We start from the raw sequence: 22,166 nt of genomic DNA, 5'->3' as shown, positions 1-22,166 counted from the left end.
ACAAATAGTAACAACTAGGTAATCTTTTTTTTCTTTTTTTTTTTCTTTTTGAGTAAAGGTTGTTGATCAAGTCATTCAACTATTTAATGTCCACAAGTAATTTCTTCATCCGGAGTTTGAATATGCAACCTCTCATATAGAAGACATTATCTTTACCACTAGTTCAAATATTGATTCTCAAGTGTCTTGTATTAAATGGTACTTAAGTTGTCTCTAGTGTGAGACTTTTTCTTCCTTTAAGAACAAAATTAAAATGGAAAGGAAAGACCTAACAGGTGACTGACTACTCTAATATAGTAGAGGTCAACATTGATTTAGAGAACCAAGTCATTAGGTGACTAAAAGGATCATAACCAAACAAAAGAAACATCAAAGAAAACGGGTTTGATCCACATTTTTACTTTAAAAAAAAAGAAATAGAAAAGAAAAACAAGATATAATAAGAAATGCAAAGGAAAGATATATATAATAAGAAAAACGGAGAGAAAAGAAAGATATAATAAGAAAGGATGCGCAGCTGATGGAGAAAAGAAATGTTATTTATTCCTGTCGAGAGTTCTGTTCAACTGAATTCAATTAGGGCCTGTTCGGCATTTACTGTTTACATAGAAAAAAAACAAATTCACTCAGACTGAATCTTTTTTTCCGACGGGAACAGTAATTTTTCATTTCAAAATTTCCCGTTCCTATTCCCAAGCCTCCGCCGAACAGGCCCTTATATAAGAATTGATGCGACGCGGTCACGCGGTGGTACTACGTACCCGATTGTTAAATCTTGATCTTATGCGACGGAGTTGTAGCAATAGAGTGTGTGATTTATTATTAAAAATAAATTAATAAGCGTGTGAATCGAATAATTTGCAAATTGACGAATTAATAGCCAAGCCATTCGTCCGACAGCAAAATCCAAATAATTCACCTATAATCTTCTTACTATGGTTACATTTTTTTTTTCTCTATTCTTATAAAAAAATTATATTAGAAATACTTTCATCTAGAAAAATATAATACAAACTCTTTTTCTTTTACATTTTATTTTGTCACGGAGAATATTTATGGAAGAAAATAGAAAAATTAATTGGTCGAGCAGACTGCATTAACTCAAAAAAATATTTTTGAAGTTAATGAATTTCAACCGTCTAATTTTAAACGAATTCAATTAAACTACAACTTATAATTTATGGGTTTTTTAATATTAGTACGAATCTAGTTCGTACGAATCTTAAAACAGATTAGACGATCCAGATACATTAACTCAAATGATTCTTTTTTGAGTAAATGCAAAGGATACAAATTCAAGGAGCAGCCACTAGTCACCAAATCCGTAACCGCTAGTCAGCCGCTTTGAGATTCGAGCTAGTGGAGGAGACTGTATTACTAGACTTTGAGATACGTGCCAAATTTAAAAGAACGATCCGAATCCACTAATTATAAATATTCCCTTTTGGTAATAGAGACTGTAGAGAGATGTGAATTCTCACCTAGTCACCTATCACATTTGTGGTCCCCACAGAAATTATAAGGCAGCCACTTGTTTGTTATACTATTCTACTACCTCTTCTCACTTAATTGATTGATTGACGAATGACGATCGATCTCACCAAGCCAAGCCAGAGGTGTCGTGCATGGCTCCAATAATTGATGCTCCATCTCACCAAGGCTGTGTCATACGTTAGATCCGAACCTAGATCTGACCTGGATCTCACATGGAACCGTGTGATGCACAGCTCCTCTGCCATGGCAAAAGACCTAGATGCATGCTTCCCTTAATTTTCAAATCGTTGACAAAATTATGTGAGTCGTCTCTCTCTCTCTCTCTCTCAATCTATTGAGTATGTATGATGCTTTCTTTTCTTTCTTTTCTTCCAAAACGCAGGACGCCGAATTTTCTAAATTAAAGCCAAAATCAAGTCAAAAAATCAATTATTCTTCCAAATTTAGACATTAGTCAAGTTCTGTTAAAAGAGCTTTAGTCTAACTCCAATCTTGGATCTTAAACTGTGCTCCAGAAGTTTTAAGCAGAGAGGGAGGGAAAGGGATGGGATGGGATGAAAGGGGAGGGGGAAATCCTAAACTGTGCTCCACGAAAGTACGGGCACGATACTAATAATTTTTTAATTTGTATCTAATTATTTCTAATTGTATTTTTTTTAATCTGTTTATCTTGCCGATATGGATAATTATCTGTATTCATATTATTTTATCCATTTATTTTACAATCATATATGTTTAGAGGAATATTTTTCTATTAAAAATATGATTTTGTTGTTAATTAATTTTGGTTAACTAGATATATACCATAGAAGGTAAAAACGGCCGAGTCGGACCGGAATCAAATTAGGCCAACCCGATTTTTGACCGAGTTACGCGGTTGACGAGTTTTGCTGCGAAAATTGACAGAATCGATGTAATCAGACCGGAATTGGTTGAATTCTTCTAGAAATTGGGCTGATTCTCACTATTTTAACCGATTCTCACGATATGAGCCTGTGAGATGCCCATGACAAGACGGAAATGGAGGAGACGCAGAGAAAGCAGATGGATTTGGGGGTGAAATAAGCTATTTTGACTTGGTCAAAATGTTAATTGTACAAGAAGAGGTTCGGGCAACACGGGTAGGCGCTCGGGCAACAAGAATTGAAAAAAGAAACGACTGTGGTTGGGCCCCGCTTTAAATTAAGTACCATTGGATGCCACTGACTTTGACTTTGACGGGTGGATTTAGGGGGCAACTAGCGGATCAATTAGAATGATTTTTTTATTCTTCACTTCCGCGGCGATTTTTATTAATATCCCTAAAACAAATCAAAATTTTAAAAATGCCCCTGTCCCCAAATTTTTATGAAATATGCCCTGACCGCCTGGGCCCAGGGCGGCCCAAAACACACAGTGAGGCGCCCGTGGCTGGGGCGCCCCCATGGCCTTTTTATTTTTTTATTTTTTTATTTTTTTTTTATTTAGAGATGTTAGTATTTTGATTTGAATAATTTTGTGAAATTTTTTTTTCTTATTTAGAGAGTGTATGCCAAAAAGTAAAATATTTGATATATTTACGAAGTGATGTCGTCTATTTTTATAACTTTGATTTTATTTGTCAGTTGGATATCATAAGTCTAAATATAACACTAATAAGGACTTGGCTTTTATTATGGTTTTTATAATATATGTATAATATACACATACACATACACATACACATACACACACATATACATATACATATACATATACACACACATATACACATACATATACATATACTAATAAGGACTTGGTCTTTATTATGGTTTTTATAATATATGTATAATATACACATATACATATACTAGTATTTTGATTTAAATAATTTTGTGAAGAAAAAGTTTTCTTGTTTAGAGTGTATGCCAAAAAATAAAACTTTTGGATATATTTATGAAGTGATGTGATGCACGAACGATCAAGAAATTGGAAAAAGTAATGGAAAGATAGATTTGGTTCTGAGATCACACATTAAAAACTCAATTCTTTGATAAAACTGAATACATTAAAAACTAACTTCTGCCAAAAGACATGACTTCTATTTAAATACAAACCCTAAAAACATAAAATACATAAAAAAAAAACATAAAAGACCCTGAAAACTCTAAAATTATAAAGAAAGGTCCAAAAGTCCATGAAGGCAGACTCGGATCGCGAATCTGAACCCATGATGGGCGAAACGAATCTATAGATTGGTTTTCTTTCGGCCTTTGGGCTGTGGAGTTCCTGTCAAAATTTCAGCCCGATCCGACGGACGGATCAAAAGTTACGCCCATTTTCGTGAAGCATGCGCAGGACCATATTGCATCATGATGTCGTAAATTCATATAATATGCAATAAATTTTTTTGGCAGGACCATATTGCATCCGACGGACTAAAATAGTATGTGTATATATGTAGCTTTGTATATGTATATGTATATGTATATGTATGTGTATGTGTATGTGTATATGTGTGTGTATATGTATATGTATATGTGTGTGTATGTGTATGTGTATGTGTATATGTCTATGTATGTGTATGTGTATATGTATGTATATGTATGTGTATGTGTATGTGTATGTGTATAATATACACGAGGAGGGTTCAAATGCCTCCATGTTTTTGTGCCTCCATCTCTCTCCATCATTTTCAAAGTTCAAACAGTCGATCCGAACCGTTCAATCTAACCTCCATACTAAAATATGTTTGGAGACCAAATTTTATATTTTTAGGAATTTTTTTACTATTTTCTTAGATAGGTAAAAAAATATTGTTTTTAGATGGTTCAGATTTACTGATTTTGTACCTATCTAAGAAAATAGTAAAAAAATTCCTAAAAATATAAAATTTGGTCTCCAAACATATTTTAGTATGGATGTTAGATTGAACGGTTCGGATCGACTGTTTGAACTTTGAAAATGATGGAGAGAGATGGAGGCACAAAAACATGGAGGCATTTGAACCCTCCTCGTGTATATTATACATATATTATAAAAACCATAATAAAAGCCAAGTCCTTATTAGTGTTATATTTAGACTTGTGATATCCAACTGACAAATAAAATCAAAGTTCACCAAAAAAAATAAAAATAAAAAAATCAAAGTTATAAAAATAGACGACATCACTTCGTAAATATATCAAATATTTTACTTTTTGGCATACACTCTCTAAATAAGAAAACTTTTTTTCACAAAATTATTCAAATCAAAATACTAACATCTCTAAAAAAAAAAAAAAAAAAAAAAAAAAAAAAAGCCATGGGGCGCCCCAGCCACGGGCGCCTCACTGTGTGTTTTGGGCCGCCCTGGGCCCAGGCGGTCAGGGCATATTTGATAAAAATTTGGGGACAGGGGCATTTTTAAAATTTTGATTTGTTTTAGGGATATTAATAAAAATCGCCGTCACTTCGTCTATAAAAAATTAATTAATGTTTGAATTTTTTTAAGATAATTAATTGGTAAATTTGTGGTAATTATAATTCTATCTAATTTGATTTTTAAGAATTTTTATTAATATACATTTTATTTTAGAGGAGGGTTCAAATGCACCCAAATTTTTGTGCACCCAAATGCACTCTATCTTTCAAATCATTTTTCTCCGTTTTCAAAGTCCGAATACTCAATACGAACCGTTAGATGCGATCTATATATTAAGATGTGCTTGGAGACCAAATTTTACATTTTTTAGAATTTTTTTACTATTTATTAAGCCACTTTGAAAATAGATGATTTTACATTTTCTGGACCATTGGATCAGCGATTTTCAAAGTGGCTTGATAAATAGTAAAAAAATTCAAAAAAATGTAAAATTTGGTCTCCAAACACATCTTAATATATAGATCGCATCTAACGGTTTGGATTGACTATTCGGACTTTGAAAATAGAGAAAAAGGATAGGGTGCATTTGGGTGCATTTGAACCCTCCTCTTTATTTTATTAATATATATAATTTATTGTTTCTACTCTATTTGAGAATTAATTTGGTTATATATTTAGTTTCAAATATTTATATTAACGAATTATTTGTATAATCTTTTATTAACATAATATTTCAATAATTATTTATTTACAACTTGTTCTCTAATTTTTAGCACAAATAAGTCTTTGTTAAAAAAAATCCGAGTTTTCAATCCGATTCTAGCTGATTCATCCGATTCCAATTCCAATTTTTCTTCTTCTATGATGTATACTTTGTAATCACACAACAAGTTTAACATTAGAACAATTATTTTGTTCACCATAATGATTCAATATCCGAATTATATATGTATATTATATTATTTTTATTTTCTAATGAAAAATATACTTTATTGACTAACATGTTAATTTATTACAAATTTAAATTAGATATTCAAATTATATTTGTATTTATATTTTAATATCTGATATGTATTTATATCTGTATCTGTTTAATACTCACTCTGTATCTGTATCGATTATAATTAACTATATTGAAAAGGACAATTTTTTTTGTAAACTTTTATATCGACTCAAGCACCACTGGAATACACAAAACAATTGTGGAAAAACTAGCTAGGTTTCCCTTAAATTATTATTATTTTTTAATCACATAACCAGTTTCCTGGTTGTAAATCCTTGAACGTTCAGTTAGTTTCCTAACTATTTTATTTTCATTGTTGAGTTTGGATATTTAATTGATGGACTAAAGAATGAAATCATCAACCAGGTTCAAGAAAAAAAAATACAGAATAAAAAAGATACGATCGATATTTGATGATGAGCGAGGATGTTTTAGAGAGAGGGAGACAGTCCAATATGCGGTTTACCGTGTTAAATTAATTCTGAAATAAATTGGATAACTGAATTTAGAAACTAATTAATTTTGAATTTTTGTGACTGTTTATTGTGCAATGTCCTAAATTATAAGGAACCGTGTAAATATGTGTAAAATATGTTCTTTCTATGAAAAAAAAAATTTCTGGCCATCTTTCTCGTTCTTTTAATTTGAAAGTATTAACTACTCTAAAAATAATGCTTTATATATGTAAGTAGATGGCAGTTTTTAAAGTTGTCCATTTTCATCTGTGTGTAGAAGAGGAAGGGCAGAGAAGAGAAGGAGATGATACTAATTAAATAATTTATTAATTATATTTTATATAATATTAAACTTAATTAATCTTATTTTTTGATTAATTGGGTAAATATGTGAGTTATTAAATTTTTTGATGGTAAATACGTAATTACAAAAATTTAGATGTTAAATACATAATTTCACAGTTTTTAAGTAGTATATATGAAATTCTTCCAAAATAGTATTATTTAGATCGTAATGTTACTGTTCTTAAACATATTTCATATCTATCGTGTGGAACTCGTGGAATCGTTATCAAAATAATTTGAAATTGTCGCTTCTTAGGACACAATTATTAATGCCTGATAATAATTTTGTTGGCATATTAATGGTCTACGTTGATTTGATTTAGTGTTCAAGATTCTGGTCTTAGTGGAAGAGAGAAAGAGGAAGGACAAGAATGGTGACTGCTCGAAATCCCTTGAAACTCTCTATTTTCTCATTGGTTAATTCATTACATTGATGCTTTAATTTGTGTTACTACAATCACTTTCACCTGAGAAAATATATGACTGTTTTGATAATGTTTATCAGTTTTTAATTTTTTTTACAGTATGAGCATAGAGCTTGTGTGCAGGTGGTGCAATGAAAAGGGTGATATAAATTATGAAATCTGCCACAAGGTAATTTGCCCGTAATTTTTAAAAATACTATTTTTCCAAAAATGATAAACTAAAAGAATACAATTCTGTGAAATTTCAAAAAATAGCATGGCCGCATCCCCTAGATGCGGCCACCCTTTTTATTTTTTTTTTCTTCAGGTTGAACTGCTGCACGAGAAGGAAAAAAAAAAAAAAGGTGGCCACCAGAAAAGTGGCCGCATTTTCTAGATGCAGCCATGCTATTTTTCGAAATTTCACAGAATCGTGGTCTTTTGATTTATCATTTTTGAGAAAATGGTATTTTTAAAAATTTCGGGTAATTTGCACCCTTTTACTTTCAATGTAATATTGTTCATTCTCTTTAATATCATAGATACAAGACTCGATCTACATATATATCCTTTGGCAAACCACACCAAAAACTTAAACAAAAATACATACAAATTAAATCTTAGGGTATTTAAACAGCTACACATACTCTTTCTTCATAATTATAATAATAATAATCATCATCGATCATCGCCATCATCATTTGCTCAATAACTTGAATGCTCGTCAAGGAGTGAGTCGCAGACTGACTTGATGGTTTCTCAGCCCAAAACTCCTGAAGAAAATATTAAAGCTTTCAAGCTCTGATGTCGTCATACGATTCAGTTCTCTAGCAATTCCTGCATCTTTGAACAACTTCACATATTTTCTTTTATTAATTTTCATTATCCCCACTATAAGCTCGATGGCAAATTGCCTAATTTGTGGTGCTTTGAGGGATGAAGCCCAATAGACTCGTAATATTTCGACCAGCTTATTTACAAGATCATCATCTGAGACGCAAGTTGTACGAAGCTCATTGGTTAATTTATGAGAGCTAGTAAATTTAAGCATCTGAGCAATGAGGCCAAGGGATACCTCTAGCGACTCCACACCTTTCTTGTCCTCCATGATAGCATTCAACACCTGATTTAACACAAAAAAAAATGTTGTGTGCATTATGTATGTTGTACTTTTAATTCAGAAAGATAATTAAGTAGATGGAATAAAAATAATTGATTTACCAGACTAATGCCAGCAACAACTTTGCTCAACTGTGAAGACCACTCGGGCCCTGCGAAAGCACACAAGTTGTGCAGAATCCAGGCGGAACTGACAGAGAGCACCGGATCCTCAAGAGCCACCATAAGTCTCTTCATGATTCTCTTATGATTGAGTATTATACTACAGTTGGCTTTGTTTTGTAGAAGGAGCATGGCCAATGCCTTGCCCGCCTCTTTTCGCAACATATCATGGTCGTCTGTCATTCCTGATAGGAAGAACAGTTTGAGCAACTCCTCTGCCATCCCATCTGTCCTTCCAATTTGCTCCCGTACCTCTCCATCCATCACCAAGTTTGTTAGTACCTCTAAGGCCGGCCTCTGAAGATGGTACCCTTCATATCGAAGAATGTCCATGATATTACTACTGATGGACACAACCTCCGATATCTTCTGTCGGAACACCAAGCCCGTTTTATCCATCATCCTGGCAAGCATGTTCACTACTTGCAGTGATCTGATCACCGCTTCCGGATTGATACCTCGGTAGATTCTTGTGAAGTCGATTATGTGGTCAAGTAGGCCATTGGTGTTGCATATTTTCATACAGTTGTCGTGCTCCTTTGCAAGCTTCATTAGTATCGAGAGCCCCAGCAAATTAAAATCCAAGGGGCTATACTTGCGGCCCTGGGTCGTGGAACACAAATAGAGTAAAGAGGATATCGATTCCATTGCCCCTGGGATCCCTGCCACACGGAATGCATTTTGTTCCTTATCAGCTAACTCCGATAATATCACGGCTGCCGAGTATTTGATCTCCTCTTCAATGAACTTGTTCCAATGTAACATCTGGATAAGCCGCTGAATCACAACTGTTGATGTTCCGATCTTACGAAGTGCTTTATCGGACAAGTGTGGATGGATCGAGAGTGCCTTCAAAATTCTTGCTCCCATCAATTGTTCTTTACCTGAGCTTGAAACAATGCACTCTTCTGCAAAAGTGATTAGATCCATTTTGAGCGCATCAAAAAAGCTCCCAGTCATGCACTTAGAGTACTTATCGTAGAAGAACCTTTTAATTGAGTCCATGTCAGACTTGTCGAGTCCACACTCGTCTATTACTTTCTCGAATAGTCTGCAGGAACTCACCTTCCATTTCCAAATGGCCTTGGCAGCAAGGAACACCAGTGCCTCTAAGATTGCCACGACATAAAAAAACACCAGCGCCTCTTCATTTTTGCCAAAATCCTGTGAGGCTAGCCCCATTATGGATAGAACACAAGAAATCAACACAGAGATGAGGTGGAGCCAATAGAAGAGCGAGCTAATGAAACAAATCAAGGGTCGCAACTGTTGCCTATGGTGTATGTGATGTAATTCGAGCCCGTGGCTGCGGCATAAGATTCGGATTCCCTCTAATAATAACGTCACCACGGTAATAAACTGAAGCGTTGACCACGGAGACTTCAGCACCACAGTGGCCCCCAAAGACTTCAGCACTCCCAGTCCACTGGCCGTCAGCTCTGCTATGCCCATTGTTATGACAAACATTGTCAGCTTCTTCTCCGGTGTTCCTTCACCAGTCAAATCCTGGTGCGGGCTTGGGATGTTCAGTTGGTCGGCGATGACAATGTGGATTTGCACTTTATTGCCTTCATCATCATGCGGCTCACTGGAAGAAAAATTTCTGTTAGTTGATCAATCATTACATCAACTAATCCAATTATAATGGGTAAATTTTGGGGTTTCCTAGGAAACTTTCCACGCATGTATTTTATTTAATTACTACATGTTTCGGGGGTGCATGCAATGAGATCTGAATCGTATGTCAAAGTTCTACGCAGAGTGGAGATAATATGGTACTTTTCTGATTCTGGGATCAGATGCAGATTGTACATCAGGTGATGAATCTAAGTCTGGGAGATTCTTCTCCTTTTGTAGAAAACTTTTAAAATTTCTGCTACTAATTAAAATTGCCAAAGTTCTGTGCAAATAATAAAATAAAATAAAATTTCTTAAACTTATTACCTACTAAAACTCTCAAGAGCACATTATTGTACAAAGAGTGGACCTTAAAATCAGAAATTGGAAAAGAGGCCTATTGAAATGTCAGAAATTAAAATTTGGAAGGCTGGTAAGTAAGCTAAAGGCCTTGTAATGTGGTGAAAGAGAGCAACTTTTTTCATTTTTCGTTTGATTTTTGTTTCCTCTTTTTCATTTCCTCTTCCCCACGCGACTATTGAGCTAGGTACCTCTACCTCTCTGCCTCTCTACCTTGCGCCTGTGTGCATGTGTGCGTGTGTGTGTGTGGGAAAGGGAGAGCAAGAGGACTGTAGAATGTAGTGCATCAAATTAATGAATACATTTTTTTTATTTGTGAGTTGTGACACACAGAAGCAGTTTGTTGTTTCAATTAATATATATATAGTCAATGTCATAGAAGTTTGAGGATTGAATTATACCAGGTTACAAAACCGGGGTGGGGTCTCTATAATTGTTCTGATCAGTTTTGTGGGAAGTGGTCCCTTCATTAATTAGTTGCTACTTAACTGGTTCAAGCTTTGGCTTTAATTGGTATGCATATCTCATTGAGTAGTTAAATACCATGAAAGAAAAAAAAAAAAAAATTTAAAAAGGAGAAAATGAGATGAGCACCTGATTTGGGGAACTTGTGTTGCCTTGATCCAACTAGTTATAGGCGCATTAAATAAACTCCAAACACTGGTACAGAAAGAACGTATTGCCTTCATTGGAATTTGGAGCAAGCTCTGTAAAATTGTGCAGTACTGTGCCTAATCCACCAAAAACATACAAAAATTTGCTTCAATGAAAAAGATTGAAAGAACATAACAAGGCAATGTGAGAAGAGAATAAACTGTAAAGTTTCAGCTATAATAAAGATAATGTTTTCTATGATAATTTTTTATTAATACCCAGTAAACTTTATTTTTGTGATATACACATTAAAGATTTTTATGGTTATTTACTTGTTTATTTATATACGTACCAGTGCATTCATGTTTTTTACTCTCAACCATACAAACCTTTTTATCCTTTACAGGTTACATGGCTCGGTTACTGCTATGAAATAATAAAGATAAATACAACCATTACAAGAACGGGATGGTATCAGCAAGGGTAAAAAGTAACTATCCGTGACATGAAGGTATATTGATAGAAAAGTGTTATTTTTAAGCATGTCGGTATTACTAACAGGAGTATCTGCAACGATATTCTTGTGAATACTGTTCCATGGTGTACTACTTTTATCTACAACGGGAAGTAGTGGTAAAAAATATCAATTTAAGAAATTTTTAGTACGTATAGTTCCATGGTGTACTACCATTTTTAAAAGGACAGTCTATGATACTATGCATATTCTAAATTGGTCCCATACTATGAATTTTTATCTTCATTTTCAAAGTCCAAACAACCGATCCAAATTGCTTAATATGATTTCCATATGAAAATGTACTTGAAGACTAAAATATTATATTTTTTAGAATCTTTTTTACAATTTGTTTTGATATAGAGAATCACTTTTTTTTATTGTCCATAATCTTTAGATCAATTGAATTTCTATCTATCTAAAAAGATGATAAAAAAATATTCTAAAAAATGTAAAATTTGACCTCCAAACACATTTTCATATAGAGACAACGTTCAGTAGTTTAGAACAACTATATGAACTTTAAATAAAAAAACACTGGATTTTGAAAATGCAGGCATAGTTTCATAGTATGAAGCAATGTGCGCTATGCATAGTATTGTAGCCTCACTCAAAGGACAAATATGATTTTTTTTTCTAATTGAAATTTAATTTTTACGGAATAAAATAAACATTTGTTGTTGAATAATCGTAGAAATGACAATTACCTTCAATTAAAGTACGATGTTGTTATATATACATATAGATACATATGTATACGGACTCAACTCCTCTTCAATACTGTAGAGAATGGGTCTCACTTTACGGTTTGAGATAAAATTTCATCACTTTGGAATTTGAGATTCGTGCCAAGTTAAAAAGAATGGTCCATATCCATTAATTGTAAAAGATTTCCTTATGCAGTATTGGAGAGGATGTGAATTATATGTATACATGCATATATGTATGTACGTATATGTATAGGTCATTTTTTTAGATAAGTGGGATCTGGCTTATCGATTTCCATTTACAATGTTTAATTGCTAGTACTACCTCTCAAGTATCATTGTCACATACAACCAAAATACTCAAAACACTGATACATACGCCTGACTTGAAACAGCTAAGAAGATCTTAGGAAAATTGCATGCATGTATGTGTCTGTCACTGTGTGTGTGGTGAGGCTACAGTACTATGTGTAACGTGGATTGGTATATTTATTGATTTTACTGTGTTTGAAGCAAAAAAAAAATTGTTTTTACTCTGTTTTTATTTTGAGTCAAAATAGTCAATGGAGAAGCAGTGGCGGAGCCAATGTACACTAGGGAATTAGTTTTGCCTTACCCCTGTTTATATCCTCTAATCCTCACTCAATCCCAATCCAATTGATCCCAACTCAAAACCGATTCACCCTAAACCCAAACCCACTAAACATAACTCAACCCGTTTGTCCAAAAAGAAACGTGTGAAGAAACCCTTGGCGAATCTAGCGATTCTAAGGCGATCAACGATCCGAAAATGTGGAGAAGAAATGTTAAATGCACGGAGGAGAAGAAATGCCACCCCTCCGCCCTTGATTCCTCTCTTCCAGTCCTCCACCCCAGTGTTAAAAGGTAATCCTTGTGCTTTCTCAATTCTAGCATAATTATCTGACACTTCATAGGAAAGAAAGGGTTGAAAAAAACTTGCACCTCTGGAGACTGGAGCTATATATAATTACATATTTAAAAGAGTTTTACTTTTAGAAATTCCATTATATGATACTGATATACATGATATTCATCTTGAGATTAACTTGCTGGTAAATCAAATTGTTAAAAGAGGAGGAATCAAGTTACAACACTTGAAAGTTACAACAAAGTTACAACATCTATTTTTTTCATTTTCAAAGTCCAAATCGTCGATCCAAACCGTTAGATATTCAATCTATATTAAAATGTGCTTGGAGACCAAATTTTACATTTTTTGAAATTTTTTTGCTATTTATTAAGATGGTTCCAAAATCGTTGTTTTTATTAAAATTCTGCACCATTAAAAAACAGCGATTTTGTACCCATCTTAATAAATAGCAAAAAAATTTCAAAAAATGTAAAATTTGGTCTCCAAGTACATTTTAATATAGATTGAATATCTAACGGTTTGGATCGACGATTTGGACTTTGAAAATGAAAAAAAATAGATGTTGTAACTTTGTTGTAACTTTCAAGTGTTGTAACTTGATCCCTCCTCTTGTTAAAATTATCAGTTTTCATTAACATGATATTCATCTTGAGCTATGCATGGTATTGTGCATATATTTGTGCGTTCTAGTATGACTGTATAATGACAAAATCCAAAAAATCTTGTCTGTGCTAGTTACAAATTTAAAATCTTGACTGTATAATGAAATTTTGTCATGAACCTAAACCCGAACTTGTCAATTTATTTCGAACCCAAATCCGATTTTTACCTACCCTAACTCAAATCCTAGCTAGACCACGGGAGAAGTAACAACAACAAAATTTGAATCCTACGTTAAAGCCGGAGTGGAGAAGAGAGATAAAATTGACGAAAACACATTATTGGTTAAAAGCCTGTTTGGTACCTTTTGTACATTTTGAAGAGAGATAAAATTGACGAAATAGTAAGGTGAGCCTTTGAAATGTGGTTGTTCTTCCCGACGCCACTACTCATTTTTATTAGTGTGCATCCGAATTGTCCGATCTGTTTTAACACGAATATTAAAGACTCCTGTATCCTAGTTTGATCCGGATTGGATTGGATTATGATCGAACGGTTCGGATTCAAACTAAAAATTTGAGTTATTTTAGAGGATCCGGATCCGATAGAGAGCAAGTGAGAGAGAGAGAGCTTGTAAAGATCAGATGATTATTCACAAAGTACGAAATTGAGACAATTATTTGGATCTCATGAGATATTTTCAATTTTGAGTTGATAATTGAAAATTTTAATCGTTCAAACTTTTTATATACGAATCTGAAAGCATAATATACTGACTTTGAATTCAAACAAGGACAAAAACAATTTGGACCAGTACGAATCTCAAAGCATAATTACACTGACTCTGCATTTCAAACAGGGACCAAAACAATTTGGCACAATATTGGATATACTAAAATTTTTACATAGTTAAGGAATACGGACTCCATTTTAGAAGGTGAAATTTCTAGGCCGTCATTTGTAATCATTAGGGTTACTTTTGGTTGGAATAAGTTTAAAATTAAACTTGAGTTGGCTCCATATTTTTAAAATACGGTGATCCAAACACAAGTTAGGAAATTTATTATCAAAAAATACAAATTAGAAAATTGAATTAGCTCAAAAATAGCTCTATTCTACTAATTTATAAAAATTGTGGATTAACAAGAATAGAGTTAGTAAGAATAGTGATATTAATAAAAAAAAATTGTTTGTACATCTTTTTCATTCTCCTCAATTAGAGTTAGTTTAAATATTAAATTAGTTTTAAATAAAATATTAGTTTAAATATTAAATTAATTTAATAATTATTTTATTCATTCTCTCTATTACTATTTTAAATATACATTCTAAGCAATAATTTTACAAATCCGACTAGTTATGAATTAGCATTATCTTCACACTACTTGAGTTGACACTATACTATTTTTCACTACTAATTTAAAAATTACTATTTTTACACTAATCCTTGCGCCTTGGCCATGGATTCATGGAATGATCACTTAAAAAGGTCATATTTATATATGATTGCGGCTTACAATAAATGCCGAGAATACGACTTCTTTTCTTTGTCGGCCGGATTGCTTTTTTCCAAGTCAACTAATGATGATGAAATATCTCTGACGCTTCTTTAGTTGTGAAATTGACTTCGTTGAACTCATTTCTTTGTCAGATTGCTTTCTCAATTTCTCTATCAATTATATTAATTGCTTTTCGCGGACCAGGTTTATCATTAGTAGGTGTTTTTTTTTTTTACTCAATTATTTCAGTAAAAGGAAAAAGAAAAGGAATAAAGTTTATTTATATATATGAAAGAGAAATTTAAATGTGAAATTTTTTAAACATAAATACAAATTGATATAAATAAATTAATTAAATGACAATTCCGCAAAACCGAAAATGATTAAATCTTCCCAAATTAATTTATCCTCCTAGCTAGCTAGTAATCCCGATCGAGAACCATATTCCTGGAAGGGGCAAGTTACAGCCATACAGTTTACCAGTACCTTGCTTTTATTTTTTTTAAACTTGAGAGAGCAATAAAACTTGAATTAAAATTAAGAAAATTTACCTGATCAATGGCCGGAGAAACTAGCCTTCTTTATGAAAAAGTCCAATACGTCGTCTAATTATCACTATAAAAAAAATAGAACAGAGATATTACAAAAAAAAATATTATAACGCACGAAGATACAATATTCGATCGGTAGAAGTTTATGTTTTGTCGGTGCAGGGTTGGTTGGTATCGGACATATTTTAAATTTGATGGGTTTTAAATAGGGGATGAAAACGGAGCTCATACGGAGCGAATAGTGGTAAAATCATATCTATATATATATTTTTTAGTTTCTGGATACGAATATGGAGCGGATATCAGATATATCAGATGGATATAAATACATATTCAAATTAGATCGGATATTTATTAAAATAATATAAATAATATTAAATTTCATAATATTTATCTAATTATAATGATAAATAACATAAATTTTTCATATATATATTAAAATATATGGTATATATCTACTATTCGGATACGGATAATTGAAATATAAAATCATATCAATACCCTTATCCACACGGATATTAGAATATTAGATATTCACATCTAAGTTTTCGAATACGGATCGAATATTATCCATACCTTTTTCATCCCAAGTTTTAAGATCATCCAATCCGCTTTAATATATGTGCGTTCATGTTTTAATTTCCGTGCACATGAATTTCAAAATAGGTGGACAGCCTTTTCAGACTATTAAATTCAAAATAGATTTGATGTCCATCAATCTTATTTCGCCCTACATATTTATTTATAAGGTACTATTTAAAGAGAACTAAGATTCTTTCCTTCAAATCCATTAACCATCCATGATATACATATTACAAGTAGGGATGAAAAAAGGTCGGATATTATTGAGCCGAATTTGGATCTATATTCGAAAATTAGATACAAATAGTGGTACATATATGACTTAAAAAAATTTAATTATATGTATCTCAATAGTAGATATATACCAAATAATTTATTATGTATTATAAAAAAAATGTTATTCATTTCGTATATTTTAATAATACTTACATGTTTTTTTATTAAATAATAGTATTGAAAAACGGATATCCTATCAGTATCTATTTGTATTCAGAAAAAAAAAGAAACGGATACATATATGATTTTACCTCCATCCGATCAATATTTGATCCGTCTCTTTTATTTTGTGTAAAAGCATATATGTAAAAAAAAATTTCTCTATCAGTATCTATTTGTAAAAAATTACGTGGGATTTGCAAGATAAAAGAAAAAAGGAAAAAAAGAAGAAGAAGAAGTAAGAAACATTTACCTGAATTGCGTAATGATGGCAGCTGGCTTCATTAAAGAGGTAAATTAATTGTTGCAAGATAAACATTTCAAGGTGAAGAAGATAAACATGGCAAGGTACGTGAAGAAGATAAAAATTTCAAGGTGAATAAGATAAAAATGGCAAGGTAGGTACGTGAAGAAGATAAAAATGGCAAGGTCGAGAAGATGGGAACTTAATTTATAAAGGTTGAACTCGACTTGTGGCTTTGACTTTATAGTAAAAGAATTATTCGAGGACCGCATGTAACTATTCTACATCTTTATCGTCAAAAAAAAAAAACAAAAAAAAGACTATTCTTCATCATCAAGCAGGTGGAGGCTAGTGTTGAAAGGTGCGTGTTGAAAGGTGCGTACGTGAAACAAAATAATAATAAAGGTTTCTAGATAAATCGATCCGTGTTAACTTTCACCGTCACGTATTCTCCAATTTTTGAGAACGCAGTAGTCGGTACTAAGGTTCGTGACGGGAGAATTTTACAAACTATCTTGGTTCTACAAAAGATCAAACAAAATACTCCCTTATTAATTTTCTTGACAAAATGTCCTTGTGGGTCCCAAACTTCCCTTCTTTTCCTCACTCTCTCTCAACGTTACTCTCTGCTATTTTTTTACTCTCCTCAAGTAACTGTTGGGTATTTAATTTGGAAAGTGTCAAATTAAGAAGGTATAATTTCCTCCCACATTTAGAAAGTTCTATTACTATTAAATTTATTATATTTGCCTCAACTTTATATTCTTAATCCTCTTTACATGTGGCATATTAATTGAAGATGATAGGATATATTTATGATAATAATTCGCATAATTTTTAATAACATAAAATGAGTGTCTCAAGGCATATAATCTATTCGTAATATTTGTAATATCTCAAAGGATCAACAAATTTAAAGAATCTTATATATTTAGTATAAAAATTATTTAATGCAAAACGACATGTATTTCTCTCCAATACTCATATATTGCATATAACATATCTAGTATAAAATCTTTTAAATGAAAACTGTTATTAGATAAACACATACATGATATAGTATTAGTTTATTTTGCAATATTTTTTTACATTTTATTTTTTCTAACAATCACTGTAATACATGATATTTTAAATTAATATATAGATCTTTTAAATATAGACATTCTACATACATTTTATGCAGTAAAAAAGTTTCATAATGTGGTTTCCACAATTATAAAAAAATTATCATATCACATACTAAGAATATTTAAGTGAGATATTCATGCTTAAAATAAATGTACTAATCATGTACAATTTTCTTAAAAAAAATAAGAAACAAATTAAAATTAACATTCTAATAATCAATTGGCATTTTTTCTCATAGTACATTTTATAAATTTTTCATCAAAAAATGCCAACACAACATTAAAAGTCTACCAAAATATGTTAAGATTTATAGTTCATTCAACTTTGTTTTTCACATGCATAAAATTCAAAAACATTAATAATACCAACAATACGAAATAGCACAATAAAATAAAATATCGTTACAAATGATAAATCATCAATGAATCACTGCCTTAATCTTATGTGCTTGTATCAAAGTTTCAAACTTCCTACAATGAAAAAATAAATATTTTAAAAGTTATAATATAAAGTGAGCAACTTCATCTTAAAAATAATAAAATAGTAATTAATAAATTCTAAACAACTAAAAAATCTCACATTAGATTAATGTTTACCATACTTTAGTTGTCAACAGTAGATGAAATCTCAAGTTGTAGCACCTGCATAATCATATAATTTTATTAGTAAAAAATATTACTATTTGAAACAAATGTAATAAGAAAATGCTTATCACCTCTAGTTTTGTGAAGTCGCTGACAATTTTTTTTGTAATGACCAAGCTCATTACAATGCCCGCATTTAATAAAAACAACTTATACTAATTCGACTCAAGAATAAGTGTGGCTAAATGATAAGTTTTTAATATTTATAATTCGACTCAACAATATTTAACAGAAACGACTAATTCGACTCAACAATTTTTAATAGAACTTTTATACTAATTAAAATTTTACACAAGGATAATCACAAAATGTTAAAACCTTAGTATATTTCATAAAAGGAGCAACCTAACGCCATGCCAGTTGGAGTCTTGGACTATGTGCAGAGGAGAAACATAAAGGAGGCCAATCAAAATTCCAGAAAGATTTTGGAGGGGAGACGAACTGACGGAATTGAAAGAAGTGAAATAACAAAAGTAAATAGAGGGGAGGGACAAACTTTACGTGGGTGGACCCCATAAGGGTATTTTGTCGAGAAAATTGATGAAAGGGTATTTTATTTGATCTTTTGTACAACCAGGGCAGTTTGTAAAATTTTTCTTCGTGAGGGAGAATCGAACTCTCGATCTTTGAGTATAACAACTCTAGGATATTTTCCTAGCCAATTGTGCTACCTCCCATTTCTCAACTATTCTCCAATTTTAAACCTCAATAACGTCAATAAAAAATTTATAATCAATCCGAAGTGACGCCGATTTTTTTAAAAATACCCACTAAAAAAAAATATTTTATTAAAAATAACCAGATTTCAACAAAAATTTTAAAAATACCCAAACCGCGGATTTTTTCCGCGCTCCGGAATTTTTATTCCGGGCCGTGGAAAAAATTCGCGGCCCGAAAAAAAAAATAATAATTTTTTTTTCCAAGCGCGGATATTTTCCGCGGCCCGGATTTTTTATTATTATTATTATTTTTTTTTTTTTTTAGAGTTTGGAGTTAGGAAAATAATGTTTTTTTGTCCAACTTTGCACCCCTGATTAACATATCAAAACACCTTCAAAAAGCATGAAAATTTACCGACATGCATTCCTGACTTCATAGAATAAGACTGTGAAGTTTCATACAAAATCTCAAAACATATCGTGAGATATCGGCTCTCAAAAATTGCCCGAACTGCTAAAGGAGTGCTTCTGAGCCCAACTTTGCACCTCTGGTTAACATATCAAAACACCTTCAAAATATATGAAAATTTACCGACTTGCATTTTTGACTTCATAGAACAAGACTGTGAAGTTTCATAGAAAATATCAAAATAGATCGTGAGATATCGGCTCTCAAAAATTGTCCGAACTGCTGAAGGAGTGCTTCTTAGCCCAACTTTGCACCTCTGGTTAACATATCAAAGCACCTTCAAAAATCATGAAAATTTACCGACATGTATTCTTGATTTCATAGAACAAGACTGTGAAGTTTCATACAAAATCTCAAAATAGACCATGAGATAATGAAACATAACAAAACTGAAAACTGAAACATAATAAAACATATACTAAGAAGATAATAAAACTGAACATAACAAATCAAAACTCAAACATAACAAAACTAAAGTCTCTCTGAAGGAGTGCTTCTGAACCCAAATTTGCATCTCTGATTAACATATCAAAATACCTTCAATCATGAAGCACTCCTTCAGCAATTCGGGCAATTTTTGAGAGCCGATATCTCACGGTATGTTTTGAGATTTTGTATGAAACTTCACAATATTGTTCTATGAAATCAAGAATACATGTCGGTAAATTTTCATGATTTTTGAATGTGCTTTGATATGTTAACCAGAGGTGCAAAGTTGGGCTAAGAAGCACTCCTTCACTAGTTCAGACAATTTTTGAGAGCCGATATCTCACGATCTGTTTTGATATTTTCTATAAAACTTCACAGTCTTGTTCTATGAAGTCAAAAATGCAAGTCGGTAAATTTTCATATATTTTGAAGGTGCTTTGATATGTTAACCAGAGGTGCAAAGTTGGGCTCAGAAGCACTCCTTCAGCAGTTCGGGCAATTTTTGAGAGCCGATATCTCACGATCTGTTTTGAGATTTTGTATGAAACTTCACAGTCTTATTCTATGAAGTCAAGAATGCATGTCGGTAAATTTTCATGTTTTTTTAAGGTGTTTTGATATGTTAATCAGGGGTGAAAAGTTGGACAAAAAATTCCCAAAAAAACATTATTTTCCTAACTCCAAACTCTAAAAAAAAAAAAAAAAAAAAATAATATTAATAATAAAAAATCCGGGCCGCGGAAAATATCCGCGCTCGGAAATTATTATTTTTTTTTTCTTTTTCGGGGCGCGAATTTTTTCCGCGGCCCGGAATAAAAATTCCGGAGCGCGGAAAAAATCAGCGGTTTGGGTATTTTTAAAAATTTTGTTGAAATCTGGTTATTTTTAATAAAATATATTTTTTAGTGGGTATTTTTAAAAAAAATCGGAAGTGACGTGTAAGTAAAGGATTATATATAAAAAAAAGACAAGTATTTATTAATTATTCAGATAAATAGCATCAATTGTTATTGAAATTTAGGTATTTCACTTTAACACCTACTTTAGAAGATAAACTGTTATGGAAGTGCTATTTTTTTAATACTTTTAATTGCTATACATTTATTTCTAATAAGGAGTATATTATCATTTGAAAGTCACACATTCCTTTTATAGTTAATTTTTTTTTCTTTAATTAGTTAGAAGAGATAAGATATTAACTAGTGTTAATTTAGTTAAACGAGGTTAGGAGGGACAACCTAACTGTCCCCTAATTCTGTGGTCTATTTGAATCAACTGATCATTATTTTATTCAGTGCTCTTATGTATCTCAAATTTGGTCTTGGATTGTCAATTTTAATAACTTTATCTATGATTGTAGAATTTTAAATGACTTGTGGTTTATAGATGTATAATTTTAATAACTTTACCTATGATTTGGACCATATGGATGGAAAGAAATAAGATTATATTTCAATGGGCTGAACCTTTTCAATTTTTAGGTACTAAAATCATATCAATTGTTTCTTTCTGGTGTAAATCTAAGTTTCATGACTCTTATATTAATTTAACTTGTATCTTGCCTTCTCATGCTAAGGATTTACCAGCACAGATAAACATAACACAGGAAATCGAGACTCTTCTTCTGGAAAGAAGGAAACAGGAAATGAAAGAAGGCAATTTTAAGGATCTCTCTTGGCTGCGTTTCCATCTCTGGAGGATTACTTAGAGATAGTCAATAATTGTATTTTTTTTTCTTTTCTAAAGATGGCTGATTGTAATTGATTTGGTTAGCTGTACCATCTATCTTAAAATGATGATAAAAGGGTATGCGTAGCCGTGTATTACAAAATTAAGAATTGTAATACTATACAAGAATAGCTCGGAATAACTACTAAACCGACATTTCGAAATAGTTACTAATCCAACATTTCTAAGAAATAGCGGAATAGCAGC

At 31.9% G+C, this 22,166-nt stretch overlaps 2 protein-coding genes and 1 long non-coding RNA gene across 12 annotated transcripts in view; 1 reads left to right on the top strand and 2 right to left on the bottom strand.

Moving 5' to 3' along the window:
* The window catches only part of LOC144549431 (kinesin-like protein KIN-14E), a 49,561-nt gene that overhangs the window by 15,580 nt on the left and 11,815 nt on the right, over nt 1-22,166 (bottom strand). The window lies entirely within an intron of this gene.
* Nucleotides 1,586-22,056, top strand: LOC144549434 (uncharacterized). 4 transcript variants are annotated; one of them, XR_013509676.1, is made up of 6 exons: nt 1,586-1,794; nt 6,946-6,996; nt 7,147-7,216; nt 11,285-11,389; nt 12,660-12,984; nt 21,808-22,056. It is a non-coding gene; the product is annotated as an uncharacterized LOC144549434 (long non-coding RNA). The 4 variants fall into 4 exon arrangements; XR_013509675.1 differs by lacking the exon at nt 21,808-22,056 and having other exon boundaries at nt 12,660-13,342; XR_013509678.1 differs by lacking the exon at nt 21,808-22,056 and having other exon boundaries at nt 12,495-13,342.
* Nucleotides 7,224-10,257, bottom strand: LOC144549284 (uncharacterized). Its single transcript, XM_078298004.1, has 2 exons — nt 8,279-10,257; nt 7,224-8,195 (listed from the first exon to the last, which is right to left on the bottom strand). Exons 1-2 carry the CDS (start codon nt 9,772-9,774, stop codon nt 7,751-7,753), a joined length of 1,941 nt encoding a protein of 646 aa, XP_078154130.1. The 5' UTR covers nt 9,775-10,257; the 3' UTR covers nt 7,224-7,750.

This window comes from Carex rostrata, chromosome 35 (genome assembly GCF_964058835.1).
Source record: "Carex rostrata chromosome 35, lpCarRost1.2, whole genome shotgun sequence".
NCBI lineage: Eukaryota > Viridiplantae > Streptophyta > Magnoliopsida > Poales > Cyperaceae > Carex > Carex rostrata.
Note: the sequence above shows the minus strand (reverse complement) of the source record. Positions and strands in the feature narration are given on the sequence as shown.

Excerpts from the sequence above, each read along its gene's own strand:
- LOC144549284 (XM_078298004.1), bottom strand. The coding sequence starts at position 9,774 with ATGTTTGTCATAACAATGGGCATAGCAGAGCTGACGGCCAGTGGACTG. Across the intron at positions 8,196-8,278 it reads GGGCCCGAGTGGTCTTCACA|TACAACATACATAATGCACA; the intron begins GTTGAGCAAAGT and ends CTGAATTAAAAG.